The 20,068-nt window shown below is 42.0% G+C and overlaps 1 protein-coding gene across 3 annotated transcripts in view; it reads left to right on the top strand.

The window, feature by feature from the left end:
* The window catches only part of gna13b (guanine nucleotide binding protein (G protein), alpha 13b), a 47,561-nt gene that overhangs the window by 3,696 nt on the left and 23,797 nt on the right, over window positions 1-20,068 (top strand). Inside the window, exon 1 of one of the 3 annotated variants that reach the window (XM_060901323.1) lies at window positions 17,510-17,566. The exons of the other annotated variants lie outside the window; for them this stretch is intronic. Within the exon in view, the coding sequence (XP_060757306.1) occupies window positions 17,560-17,566 (7 nt within the window). The 5' untranslated portion in view covers window positions 17,510-17,559. Of the gene's footprint in view, window positions 1-17,509; window positions 17,567-20,068 lie in introns of those variants that run through there. 3 annotated transcript variants of the gene reach the window in all.

The following is a 20,068-nucleotide window of genomic DNA, read 5'->3' on the forward strand; positions in this document are numbered from 1 at the left end:
TGCTGTCTCTAAACCTGAAAATATCATTTATTGTGTGCGTTCGTTCTTATGATGCGTTGCGTTTTCTGATAGCCATGACATTGCATGTTGTGTAGAAGCCATTATTCATTGTGAAGCACCCTTATCTGGAAAGTAGGGTTCTGATGACCAGCTATATCTAGAGTGTTTAGAGCTGGTGTGTGTGTGATGGTTATAATGTGTTTCCATGAAAGGACAAGTTCTGTTATTGATGACTGTAATGATGAGCACAAGAAGAAATGTAGAGGAAAGCGCTATCTACCGCCTTCTGCATACTTGAACTTGTCGACGCCCCCATTTGGCTAGTGTCAAGTGATTGACCGGGGAGAGAGTATAATATGAACTCCTGCCCCCCACCCCAACCAGACAGAAACTTTGCTTTCCGACTCTGCCGACATGCAACCGTGCTTGGTTACAGCGCGGCGCAGCTCACTCGGTGGTGGAAACGGCAAGATCGTGCATGTAGGAGGAGACTTAATATGCCAAGTTGAGCCATCTGGTGAGGTGTGTAATAAATATACATCTTCAGAGCGTATTTACTCCTCCTTAGTTTCCTTGAAGAGCGGATGTGATGAATAATCAGTGGTGGTGATTGTGATTATTATTATTATTACATAACCCACAGCTTATGCGCTAGCTGTGGCTGCTGCTCATGAGGGAATTTCCAGTCATCTTACTGTAAAGAGTTTCTTGCTGAGATTGACGTGCAAGAATTTGTCAAGTTTACTGCCCTGACCAATGGGGTGGCTTTTTTTTTTTAAACCCAAGAATCTTTGATCAAACCCAACAAACAGGCTACGGTGGTAATAGCCCCCTGTGACACTTTTTCTTAAAAAAAAAAAAGCGTGTTGATTTTATTTCATGCAAATCCAAACCTGAAATCAGGGTTTATTTAAAGCGCGCCTGTTAAAAAGGAACGTGAGGTGCCTTAAATTGCGGCCACAGATTCAGATTTTCACAAACATGAAGCTTGTGTTTAAATTGTTAGCAGGGACGTGCACAGGATTATAGAGGGGCAGGGGCTCAAAGTCAGAAAAAGGGCAGCAAGTGCATGATCCCCCCCCCCCCCCCCCCCCCCGGTCCTTTCCAAAATATGGAAATGTAGAATTAAAATGAACGTACTAATAGGAAGGTAAGTACTTGGCTATGTGTCCTGTGTTGGTGAAAGTGATATGCAATTGCCATTTCTTTTGTGTCAGCAAAATTGTCACTCACATTATCATAGGCTTGGAAGACATGCAAAGCAATAAAACACGGGTGCATTATTAGGCTTTTTTATTGTTAAAGATTTAACATTGAACAGTGAAACCTGAACTTTGAACAAATAAGTAAATAGCCTAATGAACAAAATGATAATCAGTCAGCGGCATTTTATTTTGTGTTTTATACTCGATTTCCTGTACCATGCAAACTTCTCTGTGCTGCTCGATGCGCTGTACTCTGGCGTCCAGCAAAAATAGAAACTGACACATAACGTTTTTTTTTTTTTTTTCTGCAACATAACCCACATTTGATTTGAGCATGTTGTGGAAGAGGTTGATGACTAGTTATATATATACAAGAGGAGAATGTAAGCTTCCTGATGATATATGATACTTGCATGTACACCAAAGCACGGCCGAGGCAATCGATTGTGAACAGTAACGGGTCAGGTCACGTCAGTTAACAAGCAGATTGTTAACTTTTTTGTTAAATTGTTAATTGTTGTTGTTTTAAACTTCTAACAGGACTGTATTATTTATTAGGATTATTATTATTTTAAAAGGGCAACATTTAATTCGAGACAAAAAGGGCAGGGGCTCAAGCACCCCTAAAGCCCTGTGTGTGCACGTGCCTGATTGTTAGTTTTTTTTTTTTTGCCACCACCTTTCATAGCAATTTAAAAAAGGGGGAAAATTAAAAAAAAAAAAAAACTCCATGGCAACTCCCTTCCTTTTGGCTTAACAGTTCACTGCAGTTATTTGCCACATGGTTAACGGAGTAAGATGCATCTGTTACCCACACAGATCTAGTGCAACTTTTAACTTCTCTAAAAAAAAAAAAAAAGTGCAAAGCTTTCAGTAGGAATATGTTATGACAAACGCGTGTGTATGTAATTGATTGTTTTCATCTCAGAGGGCATAATCTCATCCTGTCGTTACTGTGAGATAAATCATGTTATGCAACGTATTGGTGTAAATACAGACATGGTGGAAATCAATTTTAATGACTGTTGTGGTTACTCAGTAACAGGACGACTGATTTGATTGATTTACAAGTGGTAGCTAATGTAATGCTAAAACGTACAGCATTAAAGTGCATATTCTGGACCAATTTCGTTTTTTTTTTTTTTAAATCTGAAAGAATGTCCCTTTACACACTCATCCAGAAGGGTAATTTTGCACAAGGCCATCTGTCTACAGTAGAAAAAAATAAAATAAAACATGTCTGGAAAAATCCCAAGAGAGTCTGGAGCCAGATTCGTGATGTCACCTGCGGAAGCGCCAGCAGGCTGTGCGAGCTTTGCACGGTTTCAGTGCACAGCCTGTGTAGACCAAGCGCTCCCATTTCTCTCATTGTCCGGTCTTTTGGGAAACCATGAGTACTAATCCCATCAAGATTGGTGTTGCTACACCCTCCTACGATAGATCTGTTGACCATTTTAATAATTACGTAATAAAAGAAATTTGCAGAAACCCACCAGGTCGTTTTCTCATAAATAAACCAGCGCTGACGTAGGATTCGGAGGGAGGCGTGCCGCACATGTCACGAAAAAAAATGTTTGCCGGGAAATCCAAATGCCAAGTTTTTTCAGAGGCGGACCAATTCAACTCAAATGGCTTGATTTCAACTGAATTTTTCTGGTATTGCGCAAGGTAAAAAAAAAATTGCGCAAAATGCGACAGATATTTGACCAAAGTTTAATATAAAATAGGAGAATTACATAGATCTTGCTCCTGAATTTACCCGTGATATGCACTTTAAACATCGTTAGCGAGTTCTGTACTTGAATACAGGCTAAGGGAAACTCCTAAACCAAATGCCATGCAGAACTTTCTGGTAAGCTTTCCATCTTCTCTCTAAACAGGCTAATTAATTCTGTGCAGTGATGTCCCAAATTGAGAAATTGTTTCTTTGGTTACAGTTGACAATAGCCGTTTCTTATTTTAATAAGATAATTTACTTTGATTGTTTAACGCAAAACATGCAAGTAGTACCGTATTTTCTGGACTATAAGCCGCTACTTTTTTCCTAGGTTTTGAACCATGCGGCTTATACAAAGGTGCGGCTATTCTGTGGATTTTTCTTCCACCGCTAGGGGCGCTCTAACCGGAAGTAGAATCAAAAATAAGATAGACGAAAAATCAATGCAAAGAAGAATTAGCAGATCTTTAGCAGATAGAACACGCATGACAAATTACTAACTGGTAATTATTTTCAAATCCAGTGAAGATGATTAAAGTGACTTGTGGTTTCAAACACAGGAGAAATGAAGGTAAATAAATACCGGTTATTTTCTCTTGGTTTTGTTCCGTTTTAATCAGCAAAGTTGCTGCCGTGTTAAAAGGCACTGTTCGGAAAGAATCTGTTCAGGTACATACATGTACATTTACAGTACAAAATCGTTCTGTACATGCAGTAAATATCTAATTTTTCAACATAGATATCTGCGGCTTATAGCCCGGTGCGGCTTGTATATCTTTTTTTTATTTTTTAAATAGAGCGGATGCGGCTTATATACAGGTGCGCTCTATAGTCCAGAAAATATGGTAATCAAATTTGTGCGCTTTATGGAGCAACAGTTCAAAAAGAGCTTTTTTTTGTTTGTTTTTTGTACAAAATACTATACTGTTTTTGGTCCAAGGTTGCCAGGTTTCATGGGTAATGTCCGTGTATTACAGATATATTATGTTTCCTTTTTTCTCTGAAAAAGGAAGAAAAATGTGTCTACCTTTGGGCTGGCGACTTTGAGTGATGGTTAAGATGGGAATTTTGCCACAGCCTATCAACCCTTCCCCCTTCCCAGGCTTGGTTACGGCGAGTTCTGTTTGTACTGGGAAGTCAGGATTTCAGGCTTCCCAGTTGGAATGGTCAACGAGAATGCCCCCTGAAGTTGGGTTTCCAACTCGGAAAGTCAGAGGAACCTCGCCAACCCCAGGTTCAAAATTCAACATGGCTGCTCTGCACATCAACAGTTTGAAAGCGGTATATCGTACGCTGTTTATTAGCACTTTTTTTGGCTCTTTAAATCAGTCGTGTCCGCAATACTTTCCAACTTCTGTCTGTGGACATGTTGGGACAATGATTTATACGTGCACAATGCATTATCAACTGGTATTGCTAACCTGGTTAAAACTATGCTACTGGAACGCATTCAACTCTGGTGCGACATCATTCCCAGCTCTGACATCTGAGGTAATGCAGCATGACACTGGGCAAGCTTCAAAGTCGCAAACTACAGGTGACCTATTCTTTTTCTGTGAACGTTTATGACTTTGAGCAGTGTTTTCCCCAGGAAAAAATTAAAGCCCTAAATTCTGGCATGATAAAACACAGACAATTGAGCGCTGAAGGCGCAAAGCGAAACTAGGGGGGTCCGGGGGCATGCGCTATTTCAAAATAGATGCTCTCAGGTGCATTTTCAGGGTCTTGGAGAGGTTTTAGATACATGATTATAGGATAGATTTTACCAGTGTTTCAATGATTTCTGACCTAAATAGTATTAAAGTGCATATCACGGGTAAATTCAGGAGCAAGATCAATGTAATTCTCCTATTTTATATTAAACTTTGGTCAAATATCTGTCACATTTTGTGCAATTTTTTTTTTTTTTTTACCTTGCGCAATACCAGAAAAATTCAGTTGAAATCAAGCCATTTGAGGCAAATTGGTCCGCCTCTGAAAAAATTTGGCGTTTGGATTTCCAGGGAAACATTGATTTTCGTGATGTCGCGTGCGGGACGCCTCCCTCTGAATCCTACGTCAGCGCTGGTTTGTTTATGAGAAAACGACCTGGTGGTTTTCTGCAAATTTCTTCAACGTTATCACGTAATTTATTAAAATGGTTAACAGATGTATCATAGGAGGGTGTAGCAACACCAATCTTGATGGGATTAGTACTCATCGTTTCCCAAAAGACCGGACAGTCAGTGCGTTTACATGCACATAGAGAGAATCGAATTTCTGCCGTTGCTCGACTGAAATCGAAGTTCAAAATGCCATGTATACACCTTAATTCGGCTGAAATTGAACCGAACTTGATTTCTCGGAATCGAGCTACACGACCTAGATTATGCGATTTTTGCCGAGCTACTTAGTGCATGTAAACCCTATTGAGCTACGTATTTGAGCTACTTACTTCAGCGCTGCCCCTTCCGAGAGTGACGAGACCACAAGCGGGAAACACAACAGCCTCAGTCGGCATGACAACGGCATGAATCTTTTCTTTTTGTGGCATTGTTTGCCCTGTTAAAATTTAGCTCACTTACTGTATCACCAAATACATCTGTACAGCTGTTGCATAGCTGTGAATTGTGTACATAAACAAGTCACTGTTTGTGTGTGCGCGCGCGTGTGTATATATAGGTGTCCAACATCTGAAGAATGTCAATAAAAACAAAACAATTGAACTTTGTGTGTTTATTAAGACATAAGTTAAATTGTAAGCAAAAAATGGACTTTAGAAAAATTTTTTGTAAGCAAAAACAATTTTTTTGTAAGCAAAAAATGGACTTTAGAAAAATATACAATTGTGCAAAATAAGTTGTCGTGCAAAACAGTGGTCTGTGCAGGACAGTTTGTAGCCATACAGTCTGTTAGAGCAAGCCTAACAGCTTGAGCACGGAACTTGTGAACACGGAACTGCCAGTGTTGCCAGATTGGGCGGTTTTAAATGCATTTTGGCGGATTTGAACATGTTTTGGGCTGGAAAACATCAGCAGTATCTGGCAACACTGCTGATAACTTTGTTTATACTCTTGAATAGCTCTTCATGACGACAACCGGAAGTGTACCAACACGATGGGGCGTGTAGCGCCACCTGTGGCTCGGGTGCACAATGTACCTCACACAATAGCTCGATTAACTTGTGTGCATGTAGGATTGGATTTCTCTGGCACCCCTGCTGGGACCCTTAGCTCGATTACCGACAGTAGCTCGATTTGGATGTGCATGTAAACGCACTGAGTGAGAGAGAAATGGGAGCGCTTCGTGCGAGGCACCCGGAAAAATTGGCTACAGACTACAGCATTATTTGCGGCGCTCACTTCACAAGACCCGATGACTTTGAGAACTATTTGCAGTGGGAAATGGGCTTTGCGAGGCAACTTGATCTGAAAAAAGACGCAGTTCCATCTGTCAGAATGCCCAAAGCAACACCGTCTCCATCTGTGTCAGCGTCACCAAAGGAGCCAGCCGTGTTCGTCTCTCCTGACAGAAGGCGAAGTGCTACATCCACTGAGGCCCTCCAAGTCGAGGACCAAGTAGAGCCGAGAAAAAGACCAAGAAAATCGGCAATTCACAAGTTGACTGTTGCCAGGTTAAGAAATAATTCTGACATCAAATTATATTCTTCATCCAAAGGTGACGTAACATTGCGCTCGGGTGATAATTCCATATTTCAATGCAAAATCGCTAGCTGCTAATCTTGGTCTACACAGGCTGTGCACTGAAACCGTGCAAAGCTCTCGCAGCCTGCTGGCGCTTCCGCAGGTGACGTCACGAATCTGGGATTTTTCCAAACGCGTTTTATTTTATTTATTTTTTTCTGCTGTAGACAGATGGCCTTGTGCAAAATTACCCTTCTGGATGAGTGTGTAAAGGGACGTTTTCATATTTAAAAAAAAAAACACAAAATTGGTCCAGGATATGCACTTTAAAGTTCAACATGCAAGTTAAACTGTTTTGTTATAGATTACTTAGGTATATGATGGATTGAAAATCTACGGGGATCCCTTAATTATCTATGATCAAGTAGTGTTGTAACAAAAATGTGCATGAAAATATGAACAGTGGTTTGCTCCATCTTCTACAATCCAATGAAGAGAATCGATCATCATGACTACCTGCTGATCACAATATATATATATATATATTATAAGAACACTAATATAACAAGGGGTCCATTTGAATGTAAGGTGTTAATGATTTTCAGTAATTATTTAACAAAACTAATTAGTATTATTCAGTAATCTGACTATAACCTGCCTCCGTCACTAGATATGATAACGTTTGCGTCAAGACATCCTGGCAAGCAAGTTATAATCTCACTATTAATGGCTGAGTGCCATCAAAAATAACACGTTCTTAGGTTATGGTTAAAGTATTAATTTAACGTAGGGCTGGGCGATTTTACGATTACGATGTTATTCACGATATAAAATCTCTACGATTAGAAATTAGACACGTACGATATGCCTACGATAAGCCTACGCCTTCAATAAAATTATTTCATCCGAAGTTTTGACAGACACGCGAATAGCCAATCATAACTAAACAGTACCGCACGTAACCAATCAGTTGGAAGAGAGCCACGTCAAGTTAGGTTGCGTGCACACACAAACACACACGTGTAGCAGCAACGCACAGCATGGCTGTGGTGAAGTTTGCAGGAGCGCGGCATTTCTCCAACAAAGCGTGAAACAAAGCGATTATAAAAATGAGCGAGAAGCCGACTGACCGGAGTTCTGAACAGGAAAGTCAGAGCACTGCCCTGGAGGACATCGTTGAAAAGAAGGGCCAGAGATCTTCGGTTGTGTGGAGGTATTTTGGATATTTAAAATCGGACATACAACAAAGTGTTACACAAAACCTTAAACACACTGACGTACAGGATTGCACTTTTTTTTTTTTTTTTCTCCTTGCAGCATAAGGTTTACACGTCAGTATGTCTTTGTTTATTTGAAAGCTGCTAGAATTTGCACAAATGATTAACAATGGTATATAGTTTTTATTTTTCAGTTTCAGTTTATTCATTTGAATAAAAAGAACAAAAGAATGTGCATCCAGTTTGTTTTGGTTCTGTGAAACTTGAAGGCTTGTTAAGCTATTTTTGTTAATTAGGAAGGAACTACTAATTTGTAATGTTCATATTTTGAGCAGAAAATTTAAAGAAAATACAAAAATGGTGATTTGATTTATATCGTGATATATATCGTTATCGAAAATTTTGAAAAAATATATCGTGATATAATTTTTTCTCATATCGCCCAGCCCTAATTTAACGTAACAGTTACTTACCTGTGCCACCTGAAGTGCTCTGTAGGAACCAGGGGTTATCCTTGACCCAGGCAGCTTCGAATCCTGATTTTCCTTTTTTTTTTTTTTTGGATCTCGGGGTGCTTTTTGGAGCGAATTTCTCTTGGTGCTCTGGCACTGAGAGAATGCTGGTGTAGACGCTGTAGTGCCAGTTGTCACCGTTGTGGCGGTGGACAGAGTAGTTGTGCTTTTTGAGCAAGTCGCTGTGATCAAAATTGACGACGTTTTGGTTGTCGTGACGGTTGTCTGGTTTTGTTCGCCATCGCTCACGTGGGTTTGTTGATGTTTAGTCAAACAATCTTTGATCGAAGCCATAATGATAATAGTCTAGGTCAAACTTTTGTGATTTGGGGACAACATCGGCAGCCAATGAGATGGCTTATAATGAATCGGAAAATTCCGGGATGTCTGACGGTTTGAACACGTGGTCTTGACAGCCAACAGATTAGTTTGTTTACATCATACCACGCAGACGTAAACATTGGAAAAAAAGATGGCTTGTTTAATACAAATATCAATCAATATGTAAATGGATCTGTTATTTGCTCTCCTATGTATCTAGTTAGTTGTGGGCAGGAAATTTAACGTATCGGTATAAATCTAAGCGTATCGGATTTTAACTAAAGCGACTAAGCGTATCAGCAGGCAGAGCAAGCATATCGGGCCCGATATGCTAACACGCTTTGGGAAAAACCATGTTGGAGGTATGATATAAATGATAACGACGAGCATTATTCAAATCTTAATTTCATGCAAATTTGCTCTGGTGCTTCCGTCGCATCTTGTTGTATGTTTGCGCAGGAAATGCCTGGCTGTCTGTTAAGCCTGGTGAATACTGGGTCAGAGCTGAATCTTTTGTTAATTTGTTTGAACACACCAGCCTTTTTTTCACGATTGGCATATTTGCAGCATACATCACCTTTGTCTGTATTTGGACTGTATCTACAGGATGTTTGTTTATTCTGATGTGAACGCTTCCTGGTACGATGTGTTGAGTCATGCTGTGCTATGGTATTTTACCTCTTTAACCTAAGGTTCAAGATCAGGCTGCTTAAGTCAGCAGATATGACTGAAAAATGTTTACTCTGGGTGTGGTGTCATCCCCCCCCACCCCCCCACCACCACTGAGATCATTTGGAGCTTGAAGTGATTTTTTTTTTTTAAAGATTGTATTTGAATTAAAATTAAGTCTGAGTTGCCTATCGGTTTCAATTTGTTGTGCTGATCTGACGATAGCCATTACTTTTGGCTGTGGCTCAAACTAATAAAGCAGTCGGTCGCTGTAGTTCGTATCAGGTGGTATAAGATTTTGCAAAACATGTTGCTCGTAATCCACACCAAGTAATGCGATTGGTTGCAAGCTAATATGAACACATTGGCGAACGTAGAGAAGTTCATTTACCTGGAAAGTACAATAACGCATAACGGTGATCTCACTCCCGGACTTAACAACCGCATTGGAAAGGCCGCGAATGCGTTCAGTAAACTTCTACCTATTATGCATCATAAATCCATCTGGCTGCGGACAAAAAAATGGCAGTATATCAAGCCATAGTGATCTCAACCTTACAGTACAGTGCTGAAGCTTGGAATACCACCTTACAAGAAGAGAAGCGCTTGGTGGCTTTTCATACTAGATGCCTTCGCAGAATTCTTGGTGTGTCCTGGAGAGACCACGTCTCAAACACAGAGATCTTTGAAAGAACTGGTCAGGCTCCCCTGATTAACATCCTGCGACGGAAACTGCTATCGTGGCTCGGCCGCATCGTACGCATGCCTCTAACACGCTTACTGCGCCGCCTGTTCCATTGGTTACCATCAGGACGGCGGCGTCCAGGCAGGGAACACATGAGATGGAGCGATGCGGTCTCAAGGGACTTACAGGAGTCGGGTATCTCGTTTAAGGAGGCAGTGGTGGCAGCGCAGGACAGGAAGCAATGACGATCCTTTGTGGGCGTGGCCCACTGTGGCAGTTAAGTAAGTAAAGTAATATGAACGCAATGACCTCAAGCATCAGCAGAAAATCAACTGTCCCAAATTCGGTTGCTTTTTACTTTTTGGTCTGCTCTAAAGTCTCGTCATTGATTGTAGTCTTGTTCTAGAGATGTGAGTGTGGTCTTTATGGTGGGAAAAGCCAATGACTGGTCAACACCTGTGTTTTGATAGATCTATTACGATGAACTTGGCCAAGCTGCCCCCCCCCCCCCCCCCTTTTTTATTTTTTTTTAATATAAATATACCCCTGCTCCAAAGGAGGGTGGGTATACTGGTTTACCTCGGTCCGTATTTCCGTCTGTCTGAAATGCACCCCATCCCAGTAACCACAGGTCTGCCCCACACCGTCTTTCTGTCTACCGACTGAATGTGTTTACGAAACGTATCGCGTGGATTTACAAAATTTTCATATCGCTTTGCTCCGCAATTACAAATCACAACTGCTAGATATTTGGAACCGAGCTTCAGCTTGGGGTTCTATACTGTGTACTCCTCTCAATTTGTGGAGGAATTTCATGAAACTTGACAAGAGGCATTGCTCTATGTCGGTAATACGCATATTGTAATTTGGTTTAAATTCAGTCGTTTTACCAGAGTTACAGCCCTTGATTAACAAAATTGTACTTTGACACCTTTCATGAGTGTGTTTTCCTTTCCTACCCAGCATACAATCGTTCCTCCATCCACCGCAGGAAGCCCATTTGGCTTTTTAAAGAAAATTATTTTTGATTATTATATCCCCACTCGGGGCGGCACGGTGGTGTAGTGGTTAGCGCTGTCGCCTCACAGCAAGAAGGTCCTGGGTTTGAGCCCCGGGGCCGGCGAGGGCCTTTGTGTGGAGTTTGCATGTTCTCCCCGTGTCCGCGTGGGTTTCCTCCGGGTGCTCCGGTTTCCCCCACAGTCCAAAGACATGCAGGTTAGGTTAACTGGTGACTCTAAATTGAGCGTAGGTGTGAATGTGGGTGTGAATGGTTGTCTGTGTCTATGTGTCAGCCCTGTGATGACCTGGCGACTTGTCCAGGGTGTACCCTGCCTTTCGCCCGTAGTCAGCTGGGATAGGCTCCAGCTTGCCTGCGACCCTGTAGAAGGATAAAGCGGCTAGAGATAATGAGATGAATGAGATATCCCCGCTCCGAAGGAGGGGGTGTATACTGGTTTACCTCTGTCCGTCCGTATCTCCATCTGTCTGAAACGCCCTTTTTCTCAGCAACCACAAATCATCGCCACTTGGTACCAAACTTCAGCTTGGGGTTGTGACATGAAGATGAAAACTGCGCACCAAGTGGCAGTATTGAAGGGAAGGCAGAGAAATTTTAACAGTGCATAGTGACTGACCGTAAACAAATAAGCTCTGGCAGTGCAAAAGTTATGGAGGACCAGGGTTGTAAACAGTGTTGCGTATTTTGGCTCATATACACACAACAGAAAAGACCGGATTACTGCTGGGAGATTTATTAAATAAATACAAGGTTTCTGCAAGAAAATAATAAAGGAAAACGGGGCACACGACAATATTCAAACAGCATTACCAAAAAAAAAAAAATACACTGGCCTGTGTTCAGAGTCTGTGAAATATCCTGACGCGAAGAATCCGAAAAACGATCCTTGACGCGTTGTCAAATTCCGAGTCCAAGCGGTTCATCTGTCCGAAAGCCTTGCCGCAGGAATCCCTTAATGATATCTGTCGAGACAACTTCTGAATTTTCAAACACAAGCAAGGTGATGTCCAGCTCCTCCCAAGTACCAAACCGCTGCGTTTATGTAGTCCGGACAGAACTCGAAAGAGCCGCGTTACATCATGCGCAATTGGGCGCAGCCAGAAATCCAGCATCATATCCTGAACAGTCCAAGTTATTCTGGTATGTTCTAGATGTGCAGTCATGAACAACAGGCCGGTCATTGCCATAACAAACTGATTCGCACGTAAACGATCAAAACAAACAACCGAATAGCATCCCAATACATAACAATACTGTACAGTAGAGAGGTCCGAGTTCTGTGTCAGACAGAGGTGACTTGTTGTACAGGATGATGGTTTGGGGCAGGAAAGATTTCCTGTATCGGTCCCGGTGACAGCGAAGCGCTAACAGTCTGTTGGAGAAGATGCTCCGCTGTCTGTCCAGTGTGTGATGGAGAGGACCGTCAGGATTCTCCGTGACGGAGAAGTTTGTTCAGAGTCCTCCTCTCCACCACAGCCTCAAGTGCATTAAACGCTAGCCGTGTAATGAGCCGCCCAGTTCATGACTTGAGTCTCAATATTGGGTGCACGATGTAATTTTCCTTCCATGATTCATTTTTTGAAAAAAAAGTTATTTTCCTTTTCTTTGTTAACTTGTTTAATTGCCAACAGTTATTTACTGTTTTTATTTATTTTATTGTAGAGTAACTTATAATTGCCTATTAACTAAAATACTGTGTATTAGAATGAAAAGTTAGTAACAAATGCCCCTTTTCCACCAAAGCAGTTCCAGGGCTGGTTCGGGGCCAGTGCTTAGTTTGGAACCGGGTTTTCTGTTTCCACTGACAAAGAAAAACTGGTTCCAGGCTAGCACCAACTCTCTGCTGGGCCAGAGGAAAGAACCACTTATGTCAGCGGGGGGGCGGAGTTGTTAAGACCAACAACAATAACAAGACCGCGAAAGATCGCCATTTTTAAGTGATGAGAAGCAGCAGCTGTACAAATGCGAAGTCATCCATTATTATTGTTGCTGCTGCTTCTTCCATGTTTTTGCTTCGATATTCGCGCCAAGGTTTATGCAAACGCAGCGACGTAACTGACGTATACAGCGACGTAATGACGTGGCTTCCCTTAGCACCGCGAGCTATGGAAAAGTAAACTGGTTCTCAGCTGGCTCGCAAGTTGAACGAGTTGTGAACCAACACCAGCACTGGCCCCGAACCAGCCCTGGAACTGATTTGGTGGAAAAGGGGTAAAGTAGGTCTTTTTTTTTTTTTTTCTTTTTTTTTTAACGTTTGTACTATCTCCACTTCATCTTTCTGCAGCCTGTGAAGAGCTCCAATTTCTTCTAAAATCTATTTGTCCAATCGCACAGCAGCTCTCTCCTTTCCCTTTTCTAATTTTTTTTTTTTTGGTCTGTCTGCGTGGCATTAGACCTGTTACACTTCTGCCCAGGATGAAGTCATGTGCATTCCTGATATTGTACGTAATTGCACGCCCTGTTGTCTAAACCAGGCAAGTGCAGCCAGGAAAATCTAAGATTACGCAGCCTGATAATTGTGATTCGTTTTGTTTTTCTTTTTCATCTTTTCAAATTGTATTGCATAAATTTGTCGTGATTTGTTACATGCTAATTGTATAATGATGCCAAGAGAGTTTAAAACTGTTTCTCAATCAGTGGGCCACGAATTATTATTATTATTATTATTCCCCCCCCCCCCCCCCCCAAGTTGAAGCTAATTTTTACTTGTGGTAGAGTACAATTGCCGAGTTGCGTCCGACGTCACATCCGCCTCATTAAGCGACAGTCACACTACAGCTCGCGATGGGTTATTGATGAAAATGAGGCATTTTGGTGGCGATGTACAGGTGAGCTAAAAGTTGTGGTCACACAGCAAGTGAACGCTTGACTGTCATACCTTTGCACGCTTGAGTCTGGCGCAGCTTGAGCAGCCGCGCGTGCTTGCAGGACCCAGCCGTTATGGGAAACGCCCGATACCGATTTGTGCGCAATCGGCACGCACAGATACGGAAGCTGTTTTCACAGAGGCTATGGGAAGTATGAAGGTTATCACAGTCAGATTTGTTTCTAGTCAGGTTTAGAAAACTGTTTAAAATTTTTTTTTTTCTGTTTCGCTTTCACTTTTGTAACTATCATGCCTGCTAATAAACACTCTTCTTGCACTTGGATCCATCTACCGCCGTCTATCTTGTAGTATCCTCATCCCCAGATCTTTAACCCAACCACATTATAAAAAGTTGTACTCCTCCGTGCTCTTCCAGGTTTTCATCTGTTTGTGTAGAACGATGGCTGGGAACTCGACGGATGGATAATTTCCCAACTCGTAGGAAAAATCCTCCTTTGTTAACGTGTAAGGATCTAATCCCATTGAGTGGTTTCTATATCCCCTTCTTGGTTTGAATAACTTGCTTGTTTGCTGAACACAAACATGGCAATAAGTTCTTGTGTTAATTGACCAGACTCCGCTTTTGGATCATGCTGAGAATGTCCTGCGCGCATGGTTCGGCTTCTGGCACATCCGTACAGTTTTAAATACAAGACCTACAAATGGTGTTTTTATTGAATTCCTGGGCTCCCAACTGTAACAGGAAGTGATGTTGCATCCCATTAATACACTTTACAGTAGGTTGATTCTAGGGATGGCGAAAACTAAAAAAAAAATCTTGACCGACCACTGAGCCTCATTAGTCGGTTAACCTATGAGTTTAAACAGGGATGCAAACGGCGTGCCTTTTGGCGGATGCCGCCTTTTTCACGGCTGAATCGTGCAGATCCGATTTTATTTATTTATTTTTTTTGGGGGGGGGGCGTTGGAGTGTCTGAATAATTTCATCAGAGTAAATGCTGTATTAAAATTACTACATAAGCAAATGCCGTTAGTCCATGAAACACAGGAAGTATGAAAAGAAAACAGTAAATCAGAAAGCTGTGCACGTTACATTAGTAATTTTAATACAGAATTTACTCTGATGGGGGGCGTCGTGGCTCAGGTGGTTAAGGCGCCATACCATGAATGCGGGCAACCCGGGTTCGATTCTGGCCCGAGGTCATTTCCCGATCCCTTCCCGTCTCTCTCTCCCGCTCATTTCCTGTCTCTACACTGTCCTATCCAATAAAGGTGCAAAAAGCCCAAAAAAATATCTAAAAAAAAAAAAAAATTTACTCTGATGAAATTATTCAGACACTCCAACGCCCCCCTAAAAAAAATCGGATCTGCACGATTCAGCCGTGAAAAGGTAGGCATCTGCGCCTTTTAGTTTGTGTGGAGAGATGTGATCTGCAATAACATGCATTGTTGGCTACAGACCGAAACATACTTTCAGAATGCACTGGCCAAGGCAGGACTAAACTCCATGTGCCTTCTAATAATAATTTTTAAAAAAAAAATTGTAATTTGTAAGCTAAAAAGCCCGTGTCTACACTTTTTTTTTTTTTTTCTTTCGCCGAGGGGCAGCTGTGTTCAACTGGGACGGGAGGGTGGGACATGACTGAATGGGTGTTTCTGATTTGTCAGCTGTCGTCCTTACACCGCATGGCATACCCCAAGCGTTTACAACACACAATTCCAGGTTCTCTGCTCCAAAATCGGCAGCTTCAAAACGATTGATTTTTTGTTTGTTTGTTTTTTTTTTAACCGACAACCAAAAAAAAAATTAACCGGTTGACGTTGATTTGGTCAACCACCAGTCAAACAGTCATCGGTTAACATCCCTAGTTGATTCTAATAGAATAGATGAGACAAAAAAATTAGGGATCTTTTTTTAATGGGCTTTGACTCGTTACAAGTATGAATAGGTGGGTTTTAAAAGTAGAAACGGTTGAACCCCTGGTTTTAAAGTATACTGTGATGTATATATTTTTTTGGGGGGGGGATGCTGATGCACGAAGTAAGAAAGCAGCTACACCACAGAAGCAAATTAGGACAGAAAAGCCATTTCAGTTCAGCACAGTGTGTGTATTGTTCCAAGCCTACGGGCGGTGAGGTAATGGTTATGTAGTGTGCAGTCCACAAGTTCAGATATACTGAGCGATTTTAGATATTGGCTGCTGAGAATGTTTCCATAATCCTTTGTCCTTTTCTCTTGATTTCACAACTTTTTTTTTTTTTATACCTCAAACAAGACACAACTTAACACTTTCTCCCCCTCCTCACAATTTTTTTTTTAGGTACTATCTATGTCTAAAATTTCCAAAAAGGGGCCATTTTGGCTCAAACAGGATGCTAGTGCGAAACCGTTTGCACATGGGTAAACGTGCACAGGCTCGTCCAGACACCGCAGGTTTTACGCTTGAACCGAGTGTGTGTCAGAAATTTCCGGGGATTTGGGAATGTTCCTAAGGGCATGCAGGCCTGCGCACACAGGACTCCGAAGAAAAGAAGCGATCACGTGCACAGTCCTGGTTTCCCGTCGGAGTTTAATCGTCATTATATCTGAAGGGGTAACGACGTCATTAAACTCTCCCACCCAAATGATGTTTCACCGAGCTTGTTTAGCAGCCCCGTGTCGTCCCTGCAGCGTTCATGTAACCAGTGAACACCTTCATGATGGTATTGGTTACAACAGGATAATCTCGTGATCGGCGTAGAGGCGTCGTGTCCTATAATGTCTGAAAAGGAAGAAAGTGAAGCGCTGAATAACGTCATGATGCGTGCTTTTGTAAAGATGTCTCCTCTCGTCATGTGTGCACCTCTACTGTCTGTCCTTTTGCTTTGTGCCACAGTTCTCTGTAGCCAGAAATTCAAAAGCTCATACTCAGCCCTTCTCTCTGGGTGAGAACAGCCTTCCGCTTTCGAAAACCGAAATAGTGAACTGTGCCACTTGTACGGTATCTGCAGTGATTGGCTAATAGTGACACATGAAAAGGCAGAGAATGGCTGTTAGTTTCGACTCTGCTGCTGTGAGTGCGAGGAGTGGCTGTTGGAGACCAAACGCATGTACCCTCACCTGTCCGGTCTCCACTGAAGCCTGCCAGCGTTTTATTCACACTGTGGCTATGACGACTACTTCCTGTTTATAAACTTGCTCACCTTGTTTGAAACATTTCTACTGTTCTTTTTATTAAATAAATAAATAAACACGCACACATGAGCGTTCAGTGCAGTTTCAGCTGGTCGTTGTTGTGGGTCGAGAGAGTTAACGATCATAGATTTAACGCTACAGTCACTTTTTGTGTTTATGGAAACGGGTATGGCCGGTTTTGACTGATTCAACTCTCATTTGCGTATTTGAGAAGGAAACGTACTGCAGATGAATGTTGGATTATTTAATAGCACAGAGAAAAACTATTTCTTGTACCTTTTCGCTAGAGTTCTTTAGTTCCGATGAACTAAAGTGAAGTCTTTCACACAGTGAGCTCTGTATGTGAGTGAGGGGTTTTTTTTGGTATTACAACTGGTTGTTTTTGTCTTTTTTTTTTTTTTTTTTATTTCTCTCAAGCCAAGTGCAGAGATATTCACATTCAGTGGCAGAATCGATTAAATCCGCCACATTTCCTGTTAAACCTCTGCAACTGTTTATAAGCGCTGCTTAAATTAAGAAATTGAAATGTTTATCAGGCCTACTTCGTATTAAAGGATTGAGGATTTAAGCTGCTGTTCACCACAGAGCGCATGTACCGTAAGCATCACTTCTTATATAATTCTCTTTCAGTGTTAATGAGCTCGGGTACAGCTAATAACTTGTTTGTTTGCAGTCCTGACTTCAGTTTTGCAGGCATTCTTGCCTCTACATACACGCCACCTAAAGCTACAGGAGATACCGTCATGTAAAAGAGAAAGCAAGGGAAAATGAACGTTATTGTTATTATTTAACATGCAATAATGGAGACGTTCCCAGCGTACTTTAATATCGGTCGCAGTATCTATTGTGTTTATAGCATTCTCGACACAAACGTGCTGAAACAATGGCAGGAATCAAATGGACAAGGCGAATGTCCCAACAAGCCCAGTGCACCCAAATCCGAGCTGAAACACCTTCCAAGGTAGCAGGCAGATGATTTTATGGCTTTAATAAGGAGTGTTGTAACTAGGGATGTTAACCGATGACCGGTTAACGTCAACCGGTTCATTTTTTTTTTTTGGTTGTTGGTTAAAAAAAAAATCAATCGTTTTGAAGCTGCCAATTTTGGAGCGGAGAGCCTGGAATTCTGTGTTGTAAACGCTTGGGGCATGCCATGTGGTGTAAGGACGACAGCTGACAAATCAGAAACACCCATTCAGTCATGTCCCGCCCCAGTTGAAGACAGCTGCCACTCGGCGAAAGAAAAGTGTAGAGACAGGCTTTTTAGCTTACAAATTACTTTTTTTTAAAATTATTATTAGAAGGCACATCGAGTTTAGTCCTGCCTTGGCCAGTGCATTCTGAAAGTATGTTTCGGTCTGTAGCCAACAATGCATGTTATTGCAGATCATATCTCTCCACACAAACTAAAGGCGCAGATGCCGACTTTTGGAGGGAAGGGGAGAGAATGAAATGACAGCGGTGTCTGGAGGGGGAGTGACAAACGCAGCTTTTATGTCTGTGAGCCAAGTCGGTGACGGCTTCAGAGCAACTTCAATACCATGCAGTAACGGCGTGTTGATATTGGTAACGGCGTTATAACGATTGTAGCTAATTAATTAGATTACCCGGCATTATAACAGCCTTTATTTTAACGCCGTTATTCCCATCACTGAATGCTATGTACTTCTTCTAGCACTTGACTTTATTTTCAATGCCATCATGGCCAACTGAAACTGTCTCTAAGCTGGAGCCATTTGTCCTCCACTCCAATACAAACCCCTCGACATCAGTGCCGCGTTTGACTAAGGCTACATCCACACGACAACAGCAACGAGATTTAAAAATATATATATATCGCGTCCACATGGGCAACGGATCAGTAAAATATCAGGTCCATATGGCAACGCAACGCTTGCTGAAAACGATGCAATACACATGCCACACCTCTAGGTGCGCTGTAAGACGGTCCCATCGGAGACACAGAACAATAGAAGAAGTAAGGACGCATGCGCAAAACTATTATGCGCGAGACTTCATATTAGCCACAAAATCAGAAAAATCTGTTCGTAAAATTACGTTATAATGACCAAATACAATGAAAAGTATTTTTCCAGTCTCACCTGTGAAAGGTAATCCCATGTGATCTCGTTTGGACGGTAAACCTGTTGGTACAGTTAAACGCAGCACATGAATGAGGCATCTTTATTCTCCGCTTTGCCCCATCCAATATGGTGGCGAGGATGACGTATGATTCTACGCGGAAGGCGGCGTCTTTAATGGTCCGGAATAAACTGAATGCTACACGTTGATGGATTAATTTGTTCTTCTACGCCCTTTTTGAGGAATGTATTGTAGGACTTAAACCAACATCTGAAGAGGTGAGATCGCTCCTTTTTTTTTCCCTATTTTTGCTGGCGGGATTGACTCTGCCCTAAGGGCTTCTCTCTCTCTCTCTCTCTCTCTCTCTCTCTCTCTCTCTCTCTCTCTCTGCACTCACTCTCTTTGAAAATATTTTGTAAGCGCGTTTCATGAACCAAGTTATAGGATTTGTTGACAACTCGCATCGAGTTCGTTACACTTCTACCCGGCGTGAAGTACATGTGGTTGTGACGTCATCGTAAACAAATCCGTTCTTCTCATCCAGACGACTTCGCAACGGCGCCGTTGCCAGATCTTTCCACTCTGGAATCCGTTCTCAAAAGATTTCGTTTTGGGGCACCCAAAACGCCGGTGCCGTGTGGACACCAGGCCGAAACGATAAACAATTTTATCAGATTCACATGAATCCGTTGCCGTGTGGACAGGGCCTAAATGTTTCGTGCTGTAGAAAAGGTAATGTGAGTGGAGGGCAGCGACTGGGACTGAATGTGCGAATGCTCGCGGTTAGATTTAGAATAGATTCTAATAATTCCAATTCTAGAATTTTAAACTCATAGGTTAACCGGCTAATGAGGCTCGGTGGTCGGTCAAGATTTTTTTTTTTTTTTTTAGTTTTCGCCATCCTTAGTTGTAACAGAATATCCAGATCCATCCAGAAATCGCCATTTCAAATCCTGATGATGCCGAAACCATCCGTGGCTGGAAGCGGAGCACAGAGCAGTGTGAAGCACACTATTG

The sequence above is a fragment of the Neoarius graeffei genome, chromosome 20, assembly GCF_027579695.1.
Source record: "Neoarius graeffei isolate fNeoGra1 chromosome 20, fNeoGra1.pri, whole genome shotgun sequence".
NCBI lineage: Eukaryota > Metazoa > Chordata > Actinopteri > Siluriformes > Ariidae > Neoarius > Neoarius graeffei.